This window comes from Chrysochloris asiatica, unplaced genomic scaffold (genome assembly GCF_000296735.1).
Source record: "Chrysochloris asiatica unplaced genomic scaffold, ChrAsi1.0 scaffold00020, whole genome shotgun sequence".
In the NCBI taxonomy this organism is placed as follows: Eukaryota; Metazoa; Chordata; class Mammalia; order Afrosoricida; family Chrysochloridae; genus Chrysochloris; species Chrysochloris asiatica.
In genome coordinates this window covers 12,453,054-12,477,807 of record NW_006408538.1, presented here as the reverse complement: position 1 = coordinate 12,477,807, position 24,754 = coordinate 12,453,054, and the positions used below count along the sequence as shown (strand labels likewise).

Below are 24,754 nucleotides of genomic sequence, written 5' to 3'. Positions count from 1 at the left end.
AGCAACTTGTACCAGAATTTAAAATACATTCACTCTGACCTTGCCAATTCTTTTAGAAATGGAAACTAACAAACATGCAAAATATAGACAAATAAAAGGGCTGCTTATAATTGTAAAAAATTAGAAGTAACCAACATGGCCATCCAGAGTCCTGATTAAACACACAATGGTATATCCATAGATATCACAGACCTGTACTTACAGAAAGCTGTCCACAACCTATCAGGGAGATAAAAGCAATTCACAAAACAGAATGATTCAAATTTTGTAATTTGAATTTATAATTATAAAATGAAGAGACACTCACCAAATTTTTAACACTGAGATATCGAATGACTTCAACTTGTTTATGGGTCTGGCGCTGTAGGATACATGCAGGACCTCAAGGTTGGTTTGAACCATATGTCTATAGTTCAAACTCACCAGCCACTTCTTGGAAACCCTATACTAGGGGACTGAGTTGGAATCAACTGAAGGCACTTAACTACAAAGGTTAGTGTTTAAATTCCTAGTATGGTGCTTCAGGATAAGGCACGGGGACACAGGTCTGTTCGAACCATAAGGTCAGCAGTTCAAACTCACCAGCCACTCCCTGGAACTGAATCAGAACTGACTTGAGGGGACTTAACATCGGCTAATGTTTGGCTACTAACTAAAAGGCTGGCAGTTCAAATCCACTACCCATTCCTCAGGTCTGCTTCTGTAAAGATTTAAAGCCTTGGAAATCCTATGGGTTTCCTGCTTTGAGTCAGAATCAACTGGTTAGCAGTGGATTTGGTTTTCGCTGGTCTTATTTTTCTATGCTTGGATTTTTACACCTAGCGTTATTATAAAAATCTCAACCTATGTTCATTTTAGAAAACAAGACAAAAAAATATAAACAGTAAGCACGAATGTTTTTATTATGACACAAACTTGTAATTTATGTTAGCTCAGTTTACAGTGAAGACATTGCATTTTATGTACAACTATAGAGAATGTAACATGGATTGTGCTATAAAAGTTCATTGATCATTTGATACATAAATTGGAAAATATTTACTCTGTAGAAAACAGTTAAAAATGATTGAACATTTTCCAGACTAGCTCAAGTCCATTTAAACCAAAGAATAGCTGAATCATATGGTTTGAATTCTAGGATCCAGGGAAAACCTTAACTTCACTTATTCTTAAAGCCAAGTTGTTCTTAAAATTAAGGTGCATAAAATGAAGTCCCTAGTAAAAATCCCACACACTGCCCTTCTTATTCTTAGGTTGCATCTGATTTTTTTCCCCTTTAGGCTAATCAACACCAAGATTTTAGCTGTCCATCCTTGTAGGACAGATACCAGTTTCTTTAGGCATCACCCCTAAATCATGAAATGTTTTGGTGGTGATTAAAGCATGCCCAGTATTTGGGCAAAAAAAGAAATCTAATAACTTACAATCCACAAGGCACTTGTGTTGAGTGATCAAACACCTTCCCCAAACTCTCTGTGGCTTCATAGGAGGCCATGAGGGAAAGGGGTAGAAATGATAAAATCAACTAGTGGATCAAGAAATAAAAGCCAACAATTTCTGAGTGGGCAAGAAACACGTAGTCAAAATTCAAGGACAGAAACAAAGTTCAAATAGGAAAAGGAGGTTGCCTCAAAGGATGGTCTTGGTTACACAGTCATTGCACCACAAGGTGACCATGTCAGAGGAAGTTAGATATAAAGACTGGAGTCAGTTACGGAAATAAAAGCCTAGAAAGATTTTATTTGGTTTTGATTTATTCAAAATAATTAAATGAAGATGAGATAGACCATATTTTAAATTCTCATTACAATTTATGGGGTCCTGGTATGATGCTGTAAGATAAGCAATGGGCTGCTAACCACAAGGTTGGTGGTTCAAACTCACCAAACACTCATTGGAAATGACTAAATGGCACATAACAACATCATCATTATGGTTTATAGGCTTGCTGTGAGTAGGAACTAACTTGATAGCACCTAATAATAATTATTATTATGGTTTATCCCCTGAGACTCTCAGTACAAAATTTCTAGAAATTAAAGGGAAGCATACCATGCCGTTCTTCAATTAAGCTCCTGAACCACGGAACCAAAAATCTGAGTTAGAAATAATACCTGGGAACCCAGTCTGAGTTATCTGGCTCCAGTTCCCTCAGATAAACTACAAAAAAACAAAACCCCACATAGTTAGACTTAAAAGGAAGCTTTAAAACCTTTCAATGGAGTTAACAGTTAGTTCAAAGAAACAGATTCTACAACGGAGTAATAACCAGCCCTTTTAAGAAATTAAATTGGATATTTTATACCTAAAACTTCAGCTTGCTTACTGTAAGGGAACCAACCTTATAAAAAACGCTCCATTAAATATTCACCATTAAAAGAATGCCTTATCATACATTTCAACCCTTTGTAGCTCTAGTTTTTAAAAGAAAAAAACCTAAACAGTATGAAATAGTTTGAATTAGTTTCCTTCCTGCATGAACTTTTGGACACACTCATCTGCAATGCAAATCTATGTTCCCTCTTTCCTTAATTCCTTCTTGGTAAATAATGTTTATCTTCCAATAGGAAGAAGTGGAGTACATTATCACTCAAGCACCAGTTATCCAGCCTCCTACTTACAAATAAAGTTATGAACCATCTTAGGATTTGGAATTCCTTACAATTACTTGCTTTCTAATAAATGTACATCTTTATACAAAAGGGCTTCAAAAGTTCATGAAAAATGAAACAAGCTCATGGAATTTTTTCCACTAACTTTTTGAAGCTTCCATTACCTGTGAAGTAAGAAATCACTATAGTACATTGAAACCCCTTAGACTAAAAAGCTTAAAGTTGTAATACACATAAAAACGAAAGCTCATATATGTAGCATCTCTTTCCTCACATGTTTCCTTCCAACTCTAAAGCACACACTGGCATAAATGGTCTTACAAATCCAGCAAAGTTTGAAATTTTGCTTCATAACATTGCTTAGTACTAAATCTCAGAAGACATAGAAGTACTCGAGTACTTGTTTGGCATGTGGCTTACAAATGCCAATTACAGACAAAGCTTTGATTGCTCAAAGTGGGTCTTCTGAGACTGCTGCATTCCCTTAGGTATTAACTTCAGGGAAGGACACTATCAAGAGATACTTCTGAGTATAAAAGGCCAACAACTTACAAAGTGTAGAAAGATAACAGGCTCAACTTTATCTTGGAATCTATAATCATTCAAATGAAAACATAATGTATGTATATATCTTTCCACAAGGATAACAATACAGAAGTAGCAACAAAGTTACAAATGATAATCAGCAGATCAAATAACAGATGAAGGATGAAGACTGGTCAAGTGGTAAAAGCCAAGTACAATGTACTTTTCACTGTGTCTGAAAAACGCCAGTTTCACTCCATGATGCCAAATACAGTTCTCTTTTGTCATAGAAGTCCTCCACTTCAAGTTACTGACCAAAGGCTTTACTGAAATTCCGCTTCTGGCCTCTGTTATTTCTGTTGCCACCTCCTCCAGATCGCTGTCCCCTGAAGCCGCCTCTGCCTCCACCTCCACCTCCTTCCCGCCGTCCCCTGAAGCCTCTGCCTCCTTCCCGCTGTCCCCTGAAACCTCGATAGCCTTCCCGAGGCCCCCGGGGACCTCGATAACCTTCTCGTGGTCCTTCCAGCTCGGGTTGTTCCGTGGCCACAGAGAGCTGCCAGCGCCGTGAGTCCTGCCATTTTTCCTGTCAAGAGAAGGTTTTGTTTCCCCCTTGAATATGCAGTGAATTTCATTAAAAAAGACTTCTCCAAAAAAAAAAAAAAAAAACCCAGGGTGTTAAGTGCTTCAAGGTCACTGACTAGAGCAGTACTAACCCTCACAGGCCAAGTTTCACTATGAGGAGGAGCCTTTATTCCTATAATGTTATTCAATGTTAACTACTGCAGTGTATCCACAGCTACCATTTTACAAACAGTTCACACAACACTGCAGAACAAGAAGCAAAGGTCTGTGAAAAAGCCCTGTAACCTGAGTGTAGGTGTGAGATGGGGTTAGGGTGGGCAGGTAGGTGCTAACAACTCAGCAGAAGGGGAAAACAGGTAGGCTCATGAACAAAACCATCAGAATAAAAGGACATAAGAAAAATCTACTAGAATTGAATTCTTGACTGCCTAACAAACAGGACTAGGGCTAGTTTCCCATTCTAGTATATTTTGTAGGATAAGCATTTTATCATCTACATATGTTCATTAAAAATTCAACAAGAACAACAAAAAAATACCTGTATTTCTGTTACTGCTGCAGTAGGAACATCAAAGCAAACACCCTAGAAATCAAAGCAAATATGAAAGTTAATCCAGCTTCTGACTTTTCCTCCTATACCCATTCAGCCCATGTCTCTGTCCACGTTATCTATGCACACAGGTCACTATTTACCGCTACCCCCACTTTAGCCCGTGCATACTTCCCTGTCTCTTTACCTGTCTTCATCATTCTTCTGCCCACTTCCCTCTTGTATATTGTCTTGGTTCATCTTTAAGGTTTTACCAACTCCTCCTTAAAATGCTGATCCATCTAAAAACTATTGTTTTAGGTGGAGCAGCATTTCTATAAATTTGCTGCAAAGCATCAATGATTCAGAAAATTGGTATTAGCCCTGAACGCAAAACCATTTCCCCCCACCATACAAAAAGTAACCTTTTGTTTTGAAGGCACCCTAATGAGATTAAGACAAGGATATCATTGAGAGAATTTATCTGCATCCACTCATCAGAGACATATTTAAACATGGATTAATTAGACCAGTACATACATGTATGAAGCAGAACCCTAATAGCAATGCATTCTGATCTACTCATGTATGGCAAATGAACAGTTAGCCCAAACCCAAGCCCACTGTTGCCCATTCAGAGTCAAGACAGAATAGAACTGCTTCATCGGGTTTCTAAGGCTATAAATCTTTACAGAAGCAGACTGGCATCTTTCTTCCTCAGAGTGGCTGGTGGGGGGTTCAAGACGCTGACCTGATGGTTAGCAGCTGAGCACCTGCATCCACAGCCCCAGCAGGGCTCCCATAGAAACAAAAACCTATGGGGTCCTCAATATTTGGTAGGATTGTAAGGAGCCATGAGACCAAAATATCTGAAAATTGTTGTGCTAATATTCTATGTCATTAATAGAATAGGATTCAAAGGTTATAGGCAGGCAGCTAAGTCAGATGGAAATTCTACTCTGTTAACACATGAGGTCACCATGAGTTAGAAGGAGTTAGATTTTCAAATATGATGCCACCAGCAGAATGCTTCAGGCTGGAGATACAGACAGTTGGCAAATGAGGGCCACAAATGAAAATGCCTAGAGAAGAAAATAGGAAGTCCCCGGGCTACAAAAGTCTAACCGGCAATTACAAACCAACCCCACAAGGCCTATTATATTATAAACATTACAATGGTTAACATGCTTCAGAACATTATTGTTATCGTATTATTATGTTAAAGACATTTTTCCTGTATCTAGAAGTGTTTCCGTGATGTTTTTATACCTACAGAGGTATATACCCAAATAACAAATATTTGATATGAACCATATATGAACTGTACCAAACTGTTCTACTGTGTTTTCTCGAGCACACAGATGCTAAACCAAAGTGAAGTCATGATAGGAGCCCCCAGCCTTACCAACTTTCCTTTGAGAAAGACCATTCCCTTCACTTTGGAATCGATCTGTTCGCCCAGCTGCTCTTTAAGCTCTTTCCAAGCGTAACTAATGTTTGACATTTCAATCGAGCACTTCAAGATCATGGTCACAAAGCCCTTATGGAAGAAAAAATAGCAAATTAAAGTCTCAAAGGCAAGTCTAGTTAATAAACATGGGCCCTGGTGTTTTAAAGTAATTTCTATCAAAGTTGTTGCTAAAACCATGTACACCTTCATGCACACACACAGTACACTAGAGACTTGGGCACTTTGATTAAGACTGGTGAATTGTGTCAACATCACTATTATGGGTCATGATATTTTGTTGCAGTTTTGTAAATTGTTGCCATTGGGATAAACTAGAAAAAAATATACAAAGAACCTCGGCACTATTTTTTAAAACATGATGTGAATTTAAAAAATTATCTCAATTAAAATTTCAATTAAAAAAAGGGAGAAAAAGTATACACTGCTAAAGCGTCTAAGTAAACAAATGTGTATTTAGTTTTGGGTTTTTAAATATCGGATAGAATTCACACCATAAAATTCACCATTTTAAATGTACAATTCAGCTAGTTGGTTTTCGTACACTTGATAGATTACATAATCTTCACCACAGTACTTTCATTATTCCAAAAACAAACACTATGCTCAGTGGAAGTCACTTCTCATTCCTCCCTCCACCAGGTCCCGGCAACCACTAATCGGCTGTCTCTATGGAATCATCTGTACATATATACACGTGCAGATGGATATGTGTGTGTTTAAACATGGAAATATACATTTAATGCCATTCTACCATCATGAGAAAGCTCAAATAATTGGGGAGTATAAATAGAACACTTTCAAATTCTTACTCAAACACCAAATAAACACCAAAGATAAATTGTCAAAGATAAATTTGAGGAGCTTTACCACATCCAAATTGATCATCGAGCGCTGGTCTACCGCAGTGGCACCAGAAATATGGGCAAGTGCTGCGGCCAGGGCTTCCACAGCCCCCTTCTCCTCTATCAGTTTCTCAGCTGACTGCTTGAAGTGACTAATGGCAGTAGGAGGCACAGAATCCAAATACCTGTAGTTTATTATTTGTAAGAAAAACAATGGCAAAAAGAGGTCAAATTTAATTCAGAATATACCTCAAAATGAATTACAAACTCTCCCAAGTCAAATTTCAAATTTTGCATGTATGGAACACCTACCTCATTTTGATACAATGTATAGAATCATACATATATATGTTATTGTTAAGTGCCATCAAGTCAGTTTCAACCCATAGCGACCCTGTGTAGGGTTTTCGAGGAGCAGCTGGTGAGCTTGAACCACTGATCTTGCAGTTCCAATGGCTTTGCAGTCTGGTCATTTAATCCACAGTGCAACACCAGGACTCCATATATATAAAATTGCCACACATTTAATACTGAAGATTGTTAAAACAGTCAATGTGCCCACTTTAAATGGCAGAGTTATATATAAGCATATTCTTATGGTAATCAATATCTTTGTATGCATCTCATTTACACTATGTACACATACACACACACAGAGGCAGAGAGAGTGCGTGCACACACTAGTGCTATACGATAAGTATTAGAGTGGTAATTACAAGTTTGGTGGTTTAAACCCACTATGAGTTACAACTTACTGGATGGCACTTAACAATAACATCTTACTGATACTTAGGGAGCGCTATGGCTCTGTATGACAAGCATTGGACTGCAAACTACAAGGTCAGTAGTTTGAACCACATCAGCCACTCTGTGGGAGAAAGAGGCTTGGACTGCAAAGTAGGTTTGAACCACCAACTTTGCTCAACAGCTGCTCCTTGGAAACCCTATAGAGGGTTGTTATGAGTCAGAACCAACTGACAGCACTGAACACAGATACACACATACATTTATGTGATTTAACTTTTCTTATACGAACTTTTGAAGCCCTCTTAAACATTTCATTCTATTCAGAGAAACAGGATTTGAAGTTATATACCAATATAGTGAGCATGCATTACTTATGGAACCAGGAAGTACTACGGTTATTTCCATTTTGAAATAAAGCAAAGAAAAAGGCTCCAAATTAGATTTTAAGTTATAAAGGCCTTGATGAGACTATGGATGTTGTAAGTAAAAACACAAGCCTCATTACTACACAAAGAACAAGCACACAAAAAAACCCAAGACCACAACAGTAGTAGGAAACATACCTGATGGCATCTTTACTGGAAGCTTTTATTATTTCTGTTGCAGAAGGTACACCTATTCGTTTGAATTTAATTCCCTACAACAAAATGAATCATAATTTAATGTACAATGTGACTATCGGCTGTTTCCACTGAGATTCATAGCCTTTCAATCTTTTCCATATACTAAAAACTTGTAACTTTTAGTTACAAAAGTAGAACAGTGAATTCTTAACATTTTCCATTTCTATGGTGTGGCACTGTAGGATAAGCACAGGGTCGCTATGAGTCAGAACCAACTGGACAGCACCAACAACATGGCACAGCTGTCATAACTAAGAAGCCATCATAGCCTCATAACATTAACTAAACTCCAGATGTGAACTGGATTAGGTTTATTCAGTCTTTTCCAGTCCCAGGATTCCGTCCAGTGTACCAGGTTACAGTTAGATGTCACATCTCCTTAGGCTCCTATGGGCAGGGATGCTCTGTCTCTCCTGGTTTCTCACAACATTCACAGTTTTAAGACGTTCAGGTTAAGCATTTTTGGAACACCTCTTAATTTGAGATTGTCAGAGGGTTTTCTTATGGTTAAACTAGAGTTGTTATGGGCAGGGGCAAATTGATTATCCAATAAGCAAAGTAAGCAATATGTGATGAAAATAATGTGAAATTGTTCACTACAGATTAATAAGTAAACACAAGGAAGCTCATGCTTATCTTGCTAACTGGGTACTCCATCACTGTCAGAGATGATAGAGGATTTGATTCTACAGGGAAGTGCTATGGGGCATGCAAGTCATACCTTGCAGCAGAATCTTAGATATGGTTTGAAAAAAAAAAAAGGTTGCACAAGAACACCCACACTTGCAGATGACACCCACGTGACTGGGACTGGATGATCACAGCTCAACCAGGAGAAGAGAGAAGAGGGGGGTGGAGGGCAAGAAGATTGAGCTGATCCAAGCTGATGAACTTGACCTATGCACACGAATGCAGTGACACAAAAGAGGCAACAAATCCTTACAGCAAAAAACATTCCCACCCCCTCCACACACAGAGTACACAGAGAGGGGCAACTTGGACATTGGATACCCAAATGGGGAGGGAGGGACTACAAAGGCAAGAAGTAACTGGCTTACAAGCTTTCAAGAGGGAACCTAGAGCTAGGGGGCATGGAGGAAGGCAGAATCACCAGTGAGTACTATCCAATTTGTTTAGGTGGAGCTGATGAAATGAAATATAGATGGGTTACGTGCGATACTGTAGCGAATAATGGTTATCAAGACGGATTGTGAGTGTTGGAAATACAAGGGTAGATGTTCTGTAGCAAGGAAGAGAGCGATTATTTCTCCAGTCTAGGAGCGGAGGTCTCTGGGACCACCAACGGATAAGAGCCGAGAACGGGACCCCACCCAGAGAACCGGGGATGCCTGAGATGGAGACAGAGATGATTATATGGAGGGATGAAGTGGCTGGGGACTTTGGATCCAGAGAGGGACAGGAACTGTGGGCCGAAGACTGAGGGGGTAGAGGGGAGTGTAGAGCATGGACTTCTAGGATATGCCCTTTGGTCGGAAGACGATGCATGGAGGGGATTTGAACCATGGCAATGTAATGATATACGATGGAATGAATATGGAACTGAGGTTCTCTCATGTAAACTATCATATAATTCATGATAAAACATTAAAAAAAAAAAGGTTTACTACAAATTAGTAAGCAAGCCCAAGTAAGATATTGCATATTAGATAATTCAACACTGGTTATAGGTCCAAGAGGAGAATAACAGGTCTACACTTTCTTCAGGAATCCTGGTGTGGTGCTGTGAGCTAATGCATCAGACTGCAAAGTTGTTTGAACTGCAAGGTCAGTGGTTTAGGCTCACCAGCTGCTTCTTGGAAATCCTATACTGGGTCGCTATGGGTCAGAATCGACTCCTTAAAAACAACTGTTCTTCAAGAGTACAGTTTTCTGCTGATTAAGCTCACTTTAGTCACCTGGCCCAAGCAGTATATGCCAAGTTTCTCCACAATAACAGTGGTTAAACGCTTGGCTGCTAACCAAAGGGCCAGCAGTTTGAACTCAACCTGAGAGAAAGATAGGCCGACAGCTTCAGTTCTGGAAACCCTATGGTGCAGTTCTACTCTGTCCTACAGGGTTGCTATGAGGAAGAATTGACAATAAGTGTGGCTTGGTTTCTAACGTCATTCTGGTATATTCTCATTGTCTGACTCCTTCCTTTGAAACATCAAAACATTCCTTGCGATTAAAACATGAAGGAGCCACTGCTTTCAGATGTGAGCTTTACATTGTGAGACGACCTATAAAAAATACCATGCATCTAACAGCATACTTTTATTCACTGTTACACGCTAGGAATAAAAATAATTTATAGTGTAACAGAAATCAAATAAAGAAACCAAAGCTTGACTTAAGAACCCAACATCTAGTTGAATGAGAACTAAGATAGCTTTACCGCTTTTTGCTCCACTTGTGCCAATTGATATTCCTCCTTGTACTGATAAAAGCAGATGCAAATGCCGGTCCTTCCAGCTCTACCGGTCCGCCCAGAACGATGAATGTATGACTCTACATCCTAGTGAGGCAAAAGACACAAAGAGACCTGAGCAGTCTATTCTCCCAAGGTGGTGGTTAGATACCTGAGCATGTATAGAATTATTTCCAAAACCATTAACATTTCAATGTTGTCAATATGAAAAATTTATCAATGAGATACTTTATATTCGTTTTACAACATAAGTTTCAACACCTGTGAGACCTTCCCAGCCTATCCTCTGTAAATGTTCTGTTGTTGGAACACACAGTGAAACATACACCAGTCCATCAGTCTCTATATGCACAATTCAGTGACACTGACAAGGCTTTAAGTTGTGCAGCCATTCTCACCCTCCTTTTCTGAGTTGTTTTACTTCTTAAACATAAAATCACTGCCTCTTAAGGGTCTTATCTAATTTTTCCATTGTTGTTGCACATTTGATCCCATGTAGATAGTTCTTTTAAAAAGCATAATGCTTAATACAGGCCCCAAGTTTTTGTCCTTTTAAAAGAATTAGTTAAGATAAACTATTACTTGATTTTAAGATGACATCAGGGGATACGTCTGGTTTAAGGTTTAAAGACTATCTCAGGGCAGTAGTTTCAAGGGTTCATCCACCATATTCTATGGCTACAAAAAGTCTATAGCCTATGAGAGTTTGAAATTCTGTTCTTTTTTTCTCCTTTTTTGATCTGAAGTTTCCCATGGCATCTAGGATCAAAATGTTCAGTATGTAGCTAAGCACCACACAGTTGTTGTCTCATGGCAAAGGAGGCCATTAGCTCCAGGTGAATAGATAACAAGTGTGCCCTGGATAGCTGTGCGCAAGCTTTCAGATACTAAACAAGTTATTTGGCCAATTCACTAGATGTCCCATGAAACCATGACCTAAGCCTCCAAGCCAAGGAACCAAATCCCATAAGCAGTCCCAGCAGCTACTCTTTCTTTCTGTTGTTGTTGTAATGGATCTACACCACACGCATCTTGTCAACTCAACTTTATACAGGCGTGCAACTTAGTCCGATAATCAACTATGCAACCCTACTCTTAATCAACAGGATTTCCCCGTATCAACAATAGCCTTTTCCTTTCCCTCCCCTAATAAATTTTAGTCTCTGTATCTTTGCCTTTTTTATTATAAACATACAACATGTTTATTTTAAAATTCACCTCTAGCATCCAAAAAATAACTATTACTAATATGAAAGTAAAAGAAAATATTTTTAATTTTCTTTAGTACACAAAAGAACCAAGTAGAGGCATAAATACGTACCTTTGGTGGAGAGCTTTGTACAACCAGATCAACCTCAGGGATATCTAGCCCACGTGCAGCAACATTGGTTGCCACCAAAACTCCAAAACTGCCGTTTCTGAAACCTTTCAGGGTAATTTCCCTTTGTTTCTGTGGAATATCTCCATGTAATGACTGGGCATCCTGCCGAAGAGATATGTGAGTGTTAGAATACTCCACCCAACAATACAGGTTAGACCCACAGACATTCACATTTGGTGATACTCCTGCTGAAAAAGGGAGAAATACGTGCCTAAACGGAACATGCCTCAAACCTATCAACTGTACTGAACTGCATACACCAACGCAGAGCACAGACCACAACAGGGACCACAGCTCCTCTGTCGCTGTGGCCTGGGGTTTGCACCATCCTACCCTCATCTGTAAAATGAGATGGACAGATCAGATGAGCCCTACCATGCACATTCCTCCCATTTCCAACCTACAATACACTAGTCGTCACTGAATGTATAAAAAACTACCTAAGCAAAGCTGTGCTCAAGGTAATCATTTGTTGATGGCCCAGTTCGTGAGCACAAAAGGAAGGCCCAACCTGCTTTATTGACGAATTCTGTGACAGCTCCTGGGCTTCTTTCTTGGTTTCACAGAAGATGATCGTGCGCCCATGGTAACCACTGTACACGCGGATCACATCCCCAATGACTGCTGCCCTGTGGGTCCAGTGGCACTTGATAGCCAGATGCTTAAAATACAATGAAAATTGATGAAAACCTTGCTACGATCTAGGATTACCTGGTCAACACTAATGATCTAACAGCTCTGGTACCATAAGCACAATGGGAGCAGACTCCTGCCACAACTGCCTGCTGCTGTATTATCAAGTTGGTTCCGATTCGCAACAATCCTGTATAGGGATTCCCAGGCTGTACATCTTTATGAGACCAGAAAGCCTCATCCTTCTCATGTAGAGCAGCTAGTGTATTTGAACCACTGACCTTTCAGTTAGTAGCCCAACACTTAACCCACTATGTTATCAGGACTCCTTGCCACAAGTGTTTAGAGAAAAAAATCAACTATAAAAACAGAGAGTAGCATGGCTTGTCCCTCTACACCTCCCCTTCCTCCAAAGAACATTTGACTTTATTTCTGATAACAAGAGTAATGTAGGGAAGAAAATATGGTTGCCTAGATCCCAACTGGAAATCAAGTAACTGAAAAACGTTTTGTCCTTTCATCTACTTAGAAAATGCAGTCAACAGTCAGTTGCTGGACAGGTCTACTCCACAGGTGAAAGAAATCCATCTATGTACTGAACCCTAAGACTAAAACAATCTCAAAGGAAGCACTAGATTTCCCTGCTATCCTCTAGTGTTTATTAAATTTTAAGTGTAACTTCTTTCTGTTTATACATCAATTCAGACAGATACAGGTTCCCAAAGACTCTGAAAAGACAGGCTACCAGGTGATGTCTTTAGAAAATACAAACAGTATATAATGCTCAAATAGATAGATAGCTTTACTTGGCTTTTCACATGGATTTTATTTCTCTCTGGGGAAAAAAGTTTTCATTTGTTAGTCTTTAGTACTACCACATAGGAAGCAAAGAATAAACAAATGATTACTAATTCCAGCAACCAAACATATCATTTACCTCCACAGTTATTGCCGTTTTCTGAGTCTTTTTACCAATGAGGTCCACCTGCTCATATGTAGGCTTCATGTATTTCTTCGCAACATTAAATACCCAGTGAGGACAAGTTGCAGAAAAAAGCAGTGTTTGGGGATTGTCTTCTGAATCTTTTGAGGTGAAAATAAGTTAGTGTGAGTACCCTGAATGAGCGCACACAGCATTCTCTCCTCACCCAGCACGACCAAGGTTAGTAACATTCAACAGCAACGGCACGACGTCATGGTCCATGCAGACATGAGGGCTCAAAAAGTGAAAGAGAATTTTCCCAATGGGGAAACAGAAGAAATACTGTGAAAATAATTTATGTAAATGTTTCCCCAAGTCCTAAAAGCATTCTAACTTTAGCGCTTTCTGACTATTGGTTTCTGTGAACCAACCACAAGGAAAATCTGCACATCACAAGAATTACCATCTGAGAAACACTAGTTCATTAGGTTCAGTAACCACTGTGTATATAAGGAGGCTTCAAAAGCTCATGGAAAAAAGGAATTTTTCCATGATCTTTCTGAAGATCCCTCATATGTACCCCCGCAAACAGCCTAAAATAAGCACCAGAATAGATTCTATGCCCCCTAGCATTTCCTCAGTTGTGTGAGCCCTGAACCCCAGTCTATTTATTGAGTCCAGCTACCTACGTCTCTCTCCCTAAGCCCTACCTTTTAGTTTGCTACAGTACTACTGCATTCTCATGTATATTAAATGGCACATTTAAGGAGGGAGAATCTTACCCTTCGGAAAGCATTTGAGGAGCATGCTCTATTAACTTGTACCCTTAATTCAGTAATTTCACTTCTAGAAATCTCTCTGAAGCACTTCTAAACTAAATATTGATCCAGGTGCAAGAGAAGCTACTTGTATAAAAATGTCTATTTTTGTTTTTAAGTGCCGTAAAGTCAGATCCAACGCACAGTGACCCTGTATAGGGATCCCGAGAAGTGGCTGGTGAGTTTGAACCACTGACCTTGTGGTTCAAATTAACCTTATGGGCCAGTACTTACACTATAACGCTACACCAGGACTCCAAAAAGCAAGTATCTGAAGCCAGTAATATATATTTTTTTCTTTACCAAAATTTCCAATTGTGATTTTAAGATTTTTTTGTTTTGTTTTAAAATTCATGTTTTCTGAAGCCCCTCTTCATTTCTTAGGGTTTAACTAATAGGAAGTCTGCTCTTCCTCTGGCTCCTTTGCTCACTTACCTTTCTTATATGCCACACATAAAATCTCTTCCACTTGGTCAGCAAAGCCCATATCCAACATCTGGTCCACTTCATCCAGGACAACATGCTTAAGTTTGGTGAGGTCTAGCTTGCCATTCTGTAGGTGGTCTTTGATACGACCTGGCGTCCCAACGAGGATGTCAATCCCATTCCGCATACGATCAACTATAAAGAATACCAATGATAAGATTTGCTGGGCTTTAAAGTAAGTTCTTGTATGAGCCTGGGAGTACCAATTAAATACATTTTGTCCCACGGATATTTATAAAATTGTAAGTCCAAGGTAATACGCCTAGTAATGAAGATAAAGACATTCAGGGAGCTCCTAATCTAGTGAGGGAATGTCAAAAATGTCAGTGCCAAGTCTTCACAAAGTTGAATAAAAATGTTAAGGAATTAGAAACTTTCTACATAAAGTGAGCATGCAGAGGATGAGTCAAGATGGGAAGGCAAGTATTCCAAAAAGGTGATTTTGTTTTGTTTGCCTTTTTAAAGCTTTTATTGTAAATTGATAGTTTATATGTGAGAACATCAGTTTTGCACCCATCCTATTTTGTTTCATTGTAATGATTACAATCCCCTCCATGCATTACCATTCAACAGTATTTGCTTCTATTCAGATTTATTGTTTTCTGATGTACACAAAAACACTCAGGAATATATAATCATTTAAACAAACCAAGAGGACGTTCTGCAAGCCTGCCTCCTGGCCTCCAGCAAATAGCCTTTCTCTTTCCATGAGTCTAGACTTCTCAGTTGCTTTTTCTCTCCCCATGTCCTCATCTCTGCCTCCATCTCTGGTGTTGCTGCTTCTCTGGATAGGGCCCCACATTCTGCTCATGTTCTTATCCCTTGATGGTCCTAGGGTCCTCTGTTCCTGGAATGTAAGACTAACTAATTCCCCCTTTATGGTACAAAACTTCTATCTTTACAGTTGTGACGGTCGCAATTAGTCATAACAATTACTCACGCTATTGAGTCATAATCTTATCCCTATCTCTTTTCACCAGAGAGGCTAGACAAGATGAAAACTATTCAGTGGGGATTTTACCTTCCCCTGCACACTCTGAAACTAAACTTCCTCTTGAAAACTTATAAACTATTCCCTTCGTTCCTTTATAGCCCCATTTTAGGTAGCCAACATCTAAGTTGCCCGCCCCTATTCACCCTGCATACGGAAGAGATAGGACTGACCCTTGATGTGAAGACTCCTTCCCTCTCCGCTGGTATTTTGAGTTACTACATCCATAAGTATAGGTCAAGTTCATCAAACTGTACCAATTTATTCTTGCCTCCTTTATAAAATTTCTTTATTTTCCTCTATTTGAGTTGAGATCATCAAGCTATCAAAGCTAAGGCAAATGGATATTATCTGCAAGTTTGGGCATTCTCGTGCATCTCCCCTCACTTCATTATCAGCTGGACGCTGCACTCTCAGCTCTAGCCTCCCCGTGGCTATGTCCTTGTCCATGGGCTCAGGTGTCCCCAGGTCTCATCACACTTTGGACCAACCAGCCCTTCTTATTCTCTTGCTCATCTCCAGGTTGGCCAGTCTATGGAGTGTAGTGTAACTCAGCCCATTTCTTCACTTGCTGCTTTTCTCCCACTTCCACTCACCAGTAGACCAATGTGGTCGCCAGTAAGCTTTAATGCCTGTGTGTGTGTTCCCTTTAAGTTTTAGTCTTGTCCTGAAGGGACTTGATTGCTTATATGAATGGCTCCCTGGTGTACAACTTGTTCTTGTAGTAGTCAATCAGACTGCTACCAAAAAGGTATTTTTAAAAACTGTTAATTCTGATTCATGGAAAACCCACTGTGTTAGAATAGGGTTTTCAATAGTGGATTCCCACCTCCACCACTCCCAAAGAAGGTTGCTAGACCTTTCTCATGAAATTCATGTGGGTTAAAAATCTGTAACTTTTTAGTTAGTAGCTGAGCACATTAACCCATTTGTACCACCCAGGGGCTGCCCCAAAGAACATTGAGATGTGGATGAGTGTAGTGTGCTCAGGGAAACGGTGCCCTCTATGACTGGGATGAGATGGTCATCATGCAGCTTTTAACTAAACCCAATGAACTCGTGGGAATTAGGCACTTTACATATATTTTCCAACTCAATCCTCACCACCCCCAGCAGGGTAGGTTTACTAACTCTATTTTACGGATATAAACAATTAAGCTCAGAAAAATTAAGTAACTTGAAAAACCACTACACAGACGTCATTGTTGTTGTTGTTGTTAAGTGCCATCAAGTCGGTTCCGACCCATAGCGACCCTATACAGGGTTTCCGAGGGTGTAAATCCTTACGGGAGTAGAAAGCCTCATCTTTCTCCCGCGGAGCGGCTGGTAGTTTCGAACTGCTGACCTTAAGGTTCACAGCCCGATTCGTAACCACTACGCTACCAGAGACGTCATAGTTAGAAGAAATCCAAACAGAAAATCCAACAATGGATGGAAGTTTCCTTTCCTTACTTTTGGATTTACTTACGTTGGCCTCCATAAGGCGTTCCACCATAAAAACAAGCCACTGCCAGCTTTTTTGTGATATCACTGAAGTCTCTGCTTACTTGATTTGCCAACTCCCTGGTAGGTGCAAGAACTAGTACCTAAAAAGAAAAAACTAATAATTGAATCCAAAGTGTTGTGCAGGAATTAAACAGAAGGTTTAAGTGAATTTAGCAAGCATTTTCAAAACATCTATTATACACTTGGTTGTATTCTTTGCATGTTTGGAAGGCTCACAAATTTAGTATGATTTCTGATAAATCTACTCATAAGAAAAGTTTGTGATTATACCAGTCAGAAGAGAAACTAGATGACTACATGTATGGTGCTACAGGAGGTTGGATAGTGCAAATTGAGAGCAACTGGAGAAAGTTTAAGGGAGTTACTAGTCCTTAATAACATATACCAGAAGAGGGACAATGAACAAGAACAAAGCAGCTCAAGTTTAAACTCTAAATAGTCTCACAGTAAATTCTTTTTAAGAGGATAAATATCTTACTAAAACCAGAAAGCTAAAAAGAAACAGAGCCCAAATTCAAACTCAGACAATTAAGCTCCGTCACTTGTAATCTTAACTTCTTTATTGCATTTGGCATAGAATACTCAGGCAAGCAAGGCAGGACAGTGTATAGGACTTTGAATCCTAAAAATCTGAGTTTGACTGACCAGGGCATCCAATAAGAAACTACTATAGACCCTTGAATAGGGACCAGCATGAAATAAACTTGCTTTAAAAACAGCCACCTCATGCATTCACCCAACAGATATTTACAGAGCATCCACCAAGTTCCAGACAATAGTGTAGCTCGTAGGAACATGGAAGTAAACCAATGAAGTAATGAAGAGGGAGGCTGGCACTGGAAGGCCAGTGAGCAAGTAAGGTGAAGCCAGAACAAGCGCAAGAGCCACAGCTAAGGTGGGAACATGGTACACAACTTGACTAAAGACATATAGCTACTCTGTAAGTAGAGTCTAAAATCAAACCCTACCTCCTATGCTCATGCTACCAAAGTTATTCAGTACAGTTAAGGTTTGTTAAATGCCAAATTCTCCAGAAATGAGCCCAACAAACACATCCCAATAAGGGGGTGGGCTTTTCCCATCTGCAAGTGCCACTCCTCATAGTCATCCTTCTTTAGGAAAATTGCTGCTGCTGCGTGCCATCAAGTTGGTTCTGACTCACAGTGACACTGTAGAGGGGTTCCAAGGAAGTAAATCCTTATGGGAGCAGAAACACAGGACTAAATCTGTGAGCCCCAGGAACATCAACTAGTCTGATAGGAATACGGCAAGGGTTAGTAATACAGTTGAACACAATCAAAGGACAGATCACTATATTTAGAAACATGGGGGCTTCAAAGAGTTTGTGGGGGGGGAAATTCCAGTATTTTAATTTAAAATTTCCATGACCTTTTTGAAATCCTTTTGTACAGGGTTTAGCCAACATTTCAACACCAGAGATGTTTCTCCCCATTCTGATCTAGAGTCCGTGATGTCTGTGTTTTAGTTACCTGAGGGGCACGACCTCTCTTCCTGTCTTGTAGTTCTCCCTGAAGCTTCTCAATCAAGGGGATGGCAAAGGAGAAGGTCTTCCCAGTTCCTGTGCGTGCCTGTGCAATCAAATCCTTCCCACTGTAGACATGATGAAATGTCTTTGCTTGGATAGGGAACAGGAAGTTCACCCCACGGGCTGTGAACAAATTAACCTTGTTACCTGATACCAGGCAGGCAGACAGAGGCAGTAAAGGTTTCTGATTCTGCAAAATTGTCACCAGGGCTCCTTAAATTGAACTGCACTCAACAAATCAGAAAACACCTATAGTTGAGCATCTGTGACTAAATGCTAGTGCACAGGCAGACCTGGTAAGGGAGGTGTTCAGTTAGACCGCCCCATCAATCTGGAGACACCTCAAGACGTGAAGAGGTTAAAACAGGAACCATTAACACGCCATCAGTCAACTGGTTAGTTTCACAGCACCTTCACTCAGTACACTTCTGAATGAATGCTCATGACTGAGGAGCAAGGGCCAGTACAGCCCTAACTGCACATGTGTCTCTATCATATGACTGCAGAAGAAAATACTTCTGAATGAACATTCATGACTGAAGAGCCATTATAGCCCTAACTGGACATGTGGCTCTACCACTTTGTATGGCTGCAGAAGAGTAAGACCATACCCTGGTTCATTGCAAATACATAGTGGTGTGCTTCAAGTTAATTACAGACACAGTATTTCCAAAGATATTACCTTTGAGAAGTTTAATAGTCACTTCAGATATGGGAAAATTAGAGAAGGCTCCTTCTTTTTGTTCCACTGGTATTTCCTACCAAGTAAAGGATTACAGCATTAGAAATAATCACTTTGTCCATAAAATTAATATAGAGAAGTCCTCCAAGAGATGAAGGAGCCTATTCTAAAACAGCCCTTTCTAGATACATTCATTCAAAATCAACCAAAGAGACACACAAGTCTTGAAGATTAATTGAGAACTGAAAAGGAGCTTAGAAAAAAATTGCAGCAAATATATGAGGGGGTTGTCTAAAAGTTCACGGAAAAATTCCATGATCTTTTTACTCAATAATGAAAAGCCATTATGTCCAAAAGGGAAAAACTAAACAAATTTCAAAACATTCATTTGATTATATAACCATTAAAAACTTATATGCAGTTAAGTCAGTTCAAGGTTTCCAAACGGAACCTGGTGGATTGAACCACCAATCTTGCTTATCCTACAGCGCCACACCAGGACCCCCCCTTTGTTGATTTATTGACTTGCAAATAAGCAGACTAAAACTAAACAGACCTGCTTATTTATTTATAAAGGAGGCATTCTGATATGATGTAATTTATAAAAAAAAAGTCTCAGCCTGAAGCTCAAGGGACCCACATAAAATGCTGACACAACAAATACTCTACCACTTAAACAGACTTCATAGGAATTTACTTATTTACCTGAATGAAAACACCCTCTTCATCTACGAAAACACAACTTTACCTGTTCTAGCTCACTGTTACTTTCTTCACTAGTTGCTTCCTTAGCGTTAGAGGCAGGTCCAGAATGAGAGAGTCCATTCTTCAGTTTGGGCGTTTTCTCTCCAATCTCTCCATTCATTGCTTTTTCTTTCTTTATCTTCTTGGGCTTAGGAGCATCCATTTCTTCTTCAGGAGGCTCCTCATTTTTTACCGTTTTTTTTACTTTAGGAGAAATGACTTGATTTTCAACAGGTTCCGTTTTCTTTTTCGCACTTTTGGTTTTCAAAGGAGTAATGCCATCATGGGATTGCTCCTCTTTCTTTTTGACCTTTTTAGATTTAGGAGAATCCAATTCAACGTCAGAAGGCTCTGCTTTCTTTCTCATTTTTTTAAGTTTGGGAGAAATCATTTCATCCTTTTCTTCTGCGAACTCTTCGATCTTTTTTGATTTTAGTTTGTCTTTTTTAGTTTTCTAAAAATAAAAAATAAAATGTTGAACAAAGCATCTACACATTTGCACAAACATCAATTCTGAATTAGTTCAAGATGGTTGTTACGTGGTGCCGAGTGTCGGTTCCGAGTCTTAGCAATCCTGTATAGGGTTTCCGAGGAGCAGCTGGTTAGTTTGAACCACCGACCTTGTGGTTCAGTGTTTATCCTACAATACTACACCAGGATTCCAGTTCAAGATTACTGAAATCAAATATTCATAATTGATTTGGGATGCTCTGATATGCTCTAAACCAAATATTACTACAGAGTCATTAAATATAATTCAAAGTTAATATGAAAAATTGTTAAGTGCTGCCGAGTCAGTTCAGACTCATAAAGATCCTATGTAGAGCTTCTAAAGAGAAGCTGGTGGGTTTGAACTACTGATCTTAGGGTTCAAGTGCTTATCCTACAGTCAGAACCAACTGGACTGCACTTAACAACATATGAATGTTGGTGAGGTGCTATAGGATCAGCATTGGACTGTGAACCACAAGGTCAGCAGTTCAAACCCACTAACTGCACCCCAGACACACTATATACAGTATTGCTGAGTCCGAACCAACTTGATGGCACTTGGCAACATGACTGCAGATGGATGGTGTTTTAGCAGATTTCATTTCTTTCCATGTGCTGGTAAACAGATTAATAATAGCTGTCTTTATGGAGTTCAAACTCAATCGACTTATATGAAGATACTTTTGAACCAAAGTTCAAATCCCACAACTTATCCCCTCATGCATAAAAATTATGTACCTATAGTGGTATCCTGTTGAGTCTGTTCTAACTCACTGTGACCCTGTCAATAGTCACAGTGAGCCTGTCAATCTTTACAGGCACAGAAAGCCCAACTATCTCCTGAAAGCGGCTGGTAAATTTGAACTGCGGACCTTCTAGTTAGCAACCCCCAAGTAATCACTATTTTACCGGGGTTCCAATACAAGGAATTTGTTGTTGTTAAGTGCGGTAGAGTTGGTTCTGACCCACAGCGACCCTGTATAGAGTTTCCAAGGAATGGCTGGTGAGCTTGAACCACCGACCTTGAGGTTCAAACCAAGCTTGCAATCCAACACATTAGCCCACAGTGCCACACACCACCAGTAATGAGGAATGAAATTCTTAAACCAAGACACAAGGCTAAGTGAAATTAGATCCTCTGCAACCTTTCACATTGTTGTTGTCCAGTGCTGATCTTACAGCACCAAACCAAAAACTTCGATTTTGACAGGTATTGTAACCTCAAAAGCATTTCCCAGGCAGAAGACTAGCCTTCAAAGAAGGTACACTATTTTTCCTTTCAACACTTGTTCCCATCAAAAGAGCAGGTTTCCATCATCAATGAGTCTCTTTGGGAATATAATGGAGTGGTCTGTCCTTCTCAGTTTGAGCACCCCACAAAAGAACACACGAATTGATATAGAATATACAAACCAGGTCCACTACCTGCCCACCTATGGGAATAAGTATGCTCCTGGCTTCCCACAGTGTCAAAATGCTGCTACTATACAAGCTCCCAATCAAAAAGATCCAGGGAGTTGAAAAAAGATATTCAAATTCATGTACAATGAAGTCAAGGGCAATCTGTGTTCCCCATGAAGTTATCTCAGAACAGAGCTTCCATCACGAATGTAATCACCGCGCAGGAATCAGCACCAGCTGTCAATTTAAGTGAAAACTACAGCAAACTGCCGGCCTACATAAAAACGCTGCAGCATCTCTTCATTTCCACTAAAAATCTGGTCAATAAATATTAGGAGAAATTAAATGCCTTGTCTTTAAAGGGTTGTTTATCACCAAACAAAATGTACTTCCCTTTTTCGGGCAAAAATATTACTGCAGACGCCGCGAGCATTTGCCGGTCCTCCAAAGATCCTTACCCACGTGTGTAGCCAAGTTTAAGATCGCGGGGATTGGTCCCGAAAAAGCCTTGGTATTCAATGTTTAAATCTCTCGGCTACTAACCCAAAGGTAAACGGTTTGAACCCATCGGCCACACAAGTCCTGTAAAGACCACAGGCTTGGAAACCCTGTGGGTCGGAATCAACGCGACAGCAATCATTTGGTTTTAGTTTACTTCCTCAACTAAATTTACAATTCACATCCCAGAACGCTCATAACCGGGATAAACTCAGAATCGACAATGTGGGTCTTGACCGTGAACGTCCCACGAGATACGAGCGCCCTCATTCCGGGGACCACGTGGGGCACCCAGCTTGCTTTCCAGTTCCGATACGCACCGGCCTAGTTGCCGTAGCTGCGGAGGACTGGCGGATGTGTAAAAGCGGAAAGGTTTCGGCAGAGGCGGAGGAGCCCACGGCCTTCGGAAAGCACCTCCCTTCGGGGTCCCCTCTCCGAAACAAGTTCTCCCCGTCCGCCACAAGCTCCCAGCCAGCCACCCGTACCCCAGGACCTCACAGGTCTCAGCTCCCTGTCTTGCCCTGGGACCCCTCCACCTTCCGTGGCACCTTCTCAGTGTCCTTTCCCGGTATCTCCAATTTTCCCATTCTCCTGCGTGATTCCAAAGCGATGTCACTAAGGAGTTCTCCCGGCATCACTCAGCACAACCTCCTTAACGCAACCGGATTCCTCAACCGCGTGGAGAGGAAGAGATAGGAGTGCCTCGGGAGGCCACCTAGCGTCCGTCACTTCCTGTAGCAAAGCACTTCCGGGGGAAAGAAGCGGCACGATTACACTGAGGCCCACGTGGTAGGGTAATAGTACAGATTGCGGAGCCTGTTGGTTCCATCCAGCAGGCTCCTGCACAAGGTTTCCTTTCGGTTAGCAGTTCAATGCTTATCGTGTAGCGCTACACCAGGACTCTACCTGCGCGTATTTTAACTGCGTACCGCGTCTGTACTAGAGACGCCTACAGAAAGGCGGAATTGGGAAGAACCAGGAAGGTTGGCTTTGTATTTTCGCTCAAACACGGGCCAGACTTTCGCTAACCCCAACCTAACAAATGAATGTTTTTTAGTTCTCAGTAGAATTTTATACAAAATCGCTCAAATTTGTAAAGCACTTTACGTACAAATGCGCGAGGTTTTTGAACATTTTTGAGAAAAAGAATCTGAAAGTTGACGCTGCAATTCACAAGCCTAGGTAAGCGCCAAAATGAATTCATGCCTGCACTCATTCCATAATAAACATCACCTGAACTTTCATGCTGTGTCAAGCATGAGAAAAGAGCCGGGCCCTGAATCAAGTCTTGTCATGATTCATCTTTTTCAACTGAGGGGAGAGACGGTAAAGAATACTGACAAGTCTCAATTAGAAAATAACAGGAGTCCCTAGTCATGAATTAGATGAACAATGTATTAACTCAGGCAATTGAGGGAAAGTGATCTGTGAATGTTTTTAAGCTTTCTGAAGAACTTGTAATCTAAAGAGAATTGGGAGATAATGGTTGAGAGAATGAATTTGAATCATACTTAACTTTTAAGCCTACCTTTGCCACTATTTGTTGAAATTTTTGACACCTTACTTTAACTGAATCTGTGTTTCTCATGCATGAAATAGGTTACAAAATTACCTGATGTTAATAAAATTAAATAGGCAAATGGACTTGGCAGTGCACAGAGCACAATAAATGAGAGCTAGGAAAATCGGCAGCACCTCTTTAAAGTGATGTCTTTAAAAGTCTATTAAGATGACTAAGTGTGGTACTATAGGATAAGCACCATTCAAACCCACCAGTTGCTCCTTGGAAACCCTATACAGAGTTGCTATGAGTCACAGCTGATTCAACTGAACAGGTGCACCTGATCCAAGCCTGGTCTTTTCAGTTGCCTATATATATGGATATGAAAGTTGGACAGTGAAAAGACCATTGAAGAACTGATCCATTTGAGTTACGGTTCTGGAGACGAATATTTAAAGTGCCATGTGCTGCCAGAAGAACAAACAAATCTGTGTTGGAAAAATTAGAGCCAGAATGCTCCTTAGAAGCAGGGTGGTGAGACACACACAATTCAAAACTGTCTGACAAAATGTTACCAGTAGCCATTGGGAATTGATGTGATTATTCAAATTTCCAACAATAAACATGTAATACTAGTAAGAAAAAAGGATTATGGCTGCAGTGTGGCAAGACCTGGGGACTCTTGGGCCAAGAGTCAGTAACACAGCCACAGAGGACTAGAGTGGAGAGTGAAGCATCCAGCTGATAAGAAGAGAGGGCATATGCATAAGAACACCCACACTTGCAGATAATAC

General features: G+C 40.2%; 1 protein-coding gene across 1 annotated transcript; it reads right to left on the bottom strand.

The window, feature by feature from the left end:
• Window positions 1-3,444: 3,444 nt before the first annotated feature.
• On the bottom strand, window positions 3,445-23,143 carry DDX21 (DEAD (Asp-Glu-Ala-Asp) box helicase 21). The gene is made up of 15 exons (XM_006835838.1): window positions 23,008-23,143; window positions 20,073-20,522; window positions 19,325-19,400; window positions 18,587-18,765; window positions 17,059-17,176; window positions 14,549-14,734; window positions 13,311-13,456; window positions 12,252-12,401; window positions 11,681-11,842; window positions 10,327-10,446; window positions 7,872-7,945; window positions 6,587-6,746; window positions 5,654-5,788; window positions 4,258-4,302; window positions 3,445-3,720 (listed from the first exon to the last, which is right to left on the bottom strand). The coding sequence occupies exons 1-15, from the start codon at window positions 23,092-23,094 to the stop codon at window positions 3,445-3,447; spliced, it is 2,364 nt and encodes a 787-aa protein (XP_006835901.1). The 5' UTR covers window positions 23,095-23,143.
• Window positions 23,144-24,754: the final 1,611 nt, after the last annotated feature.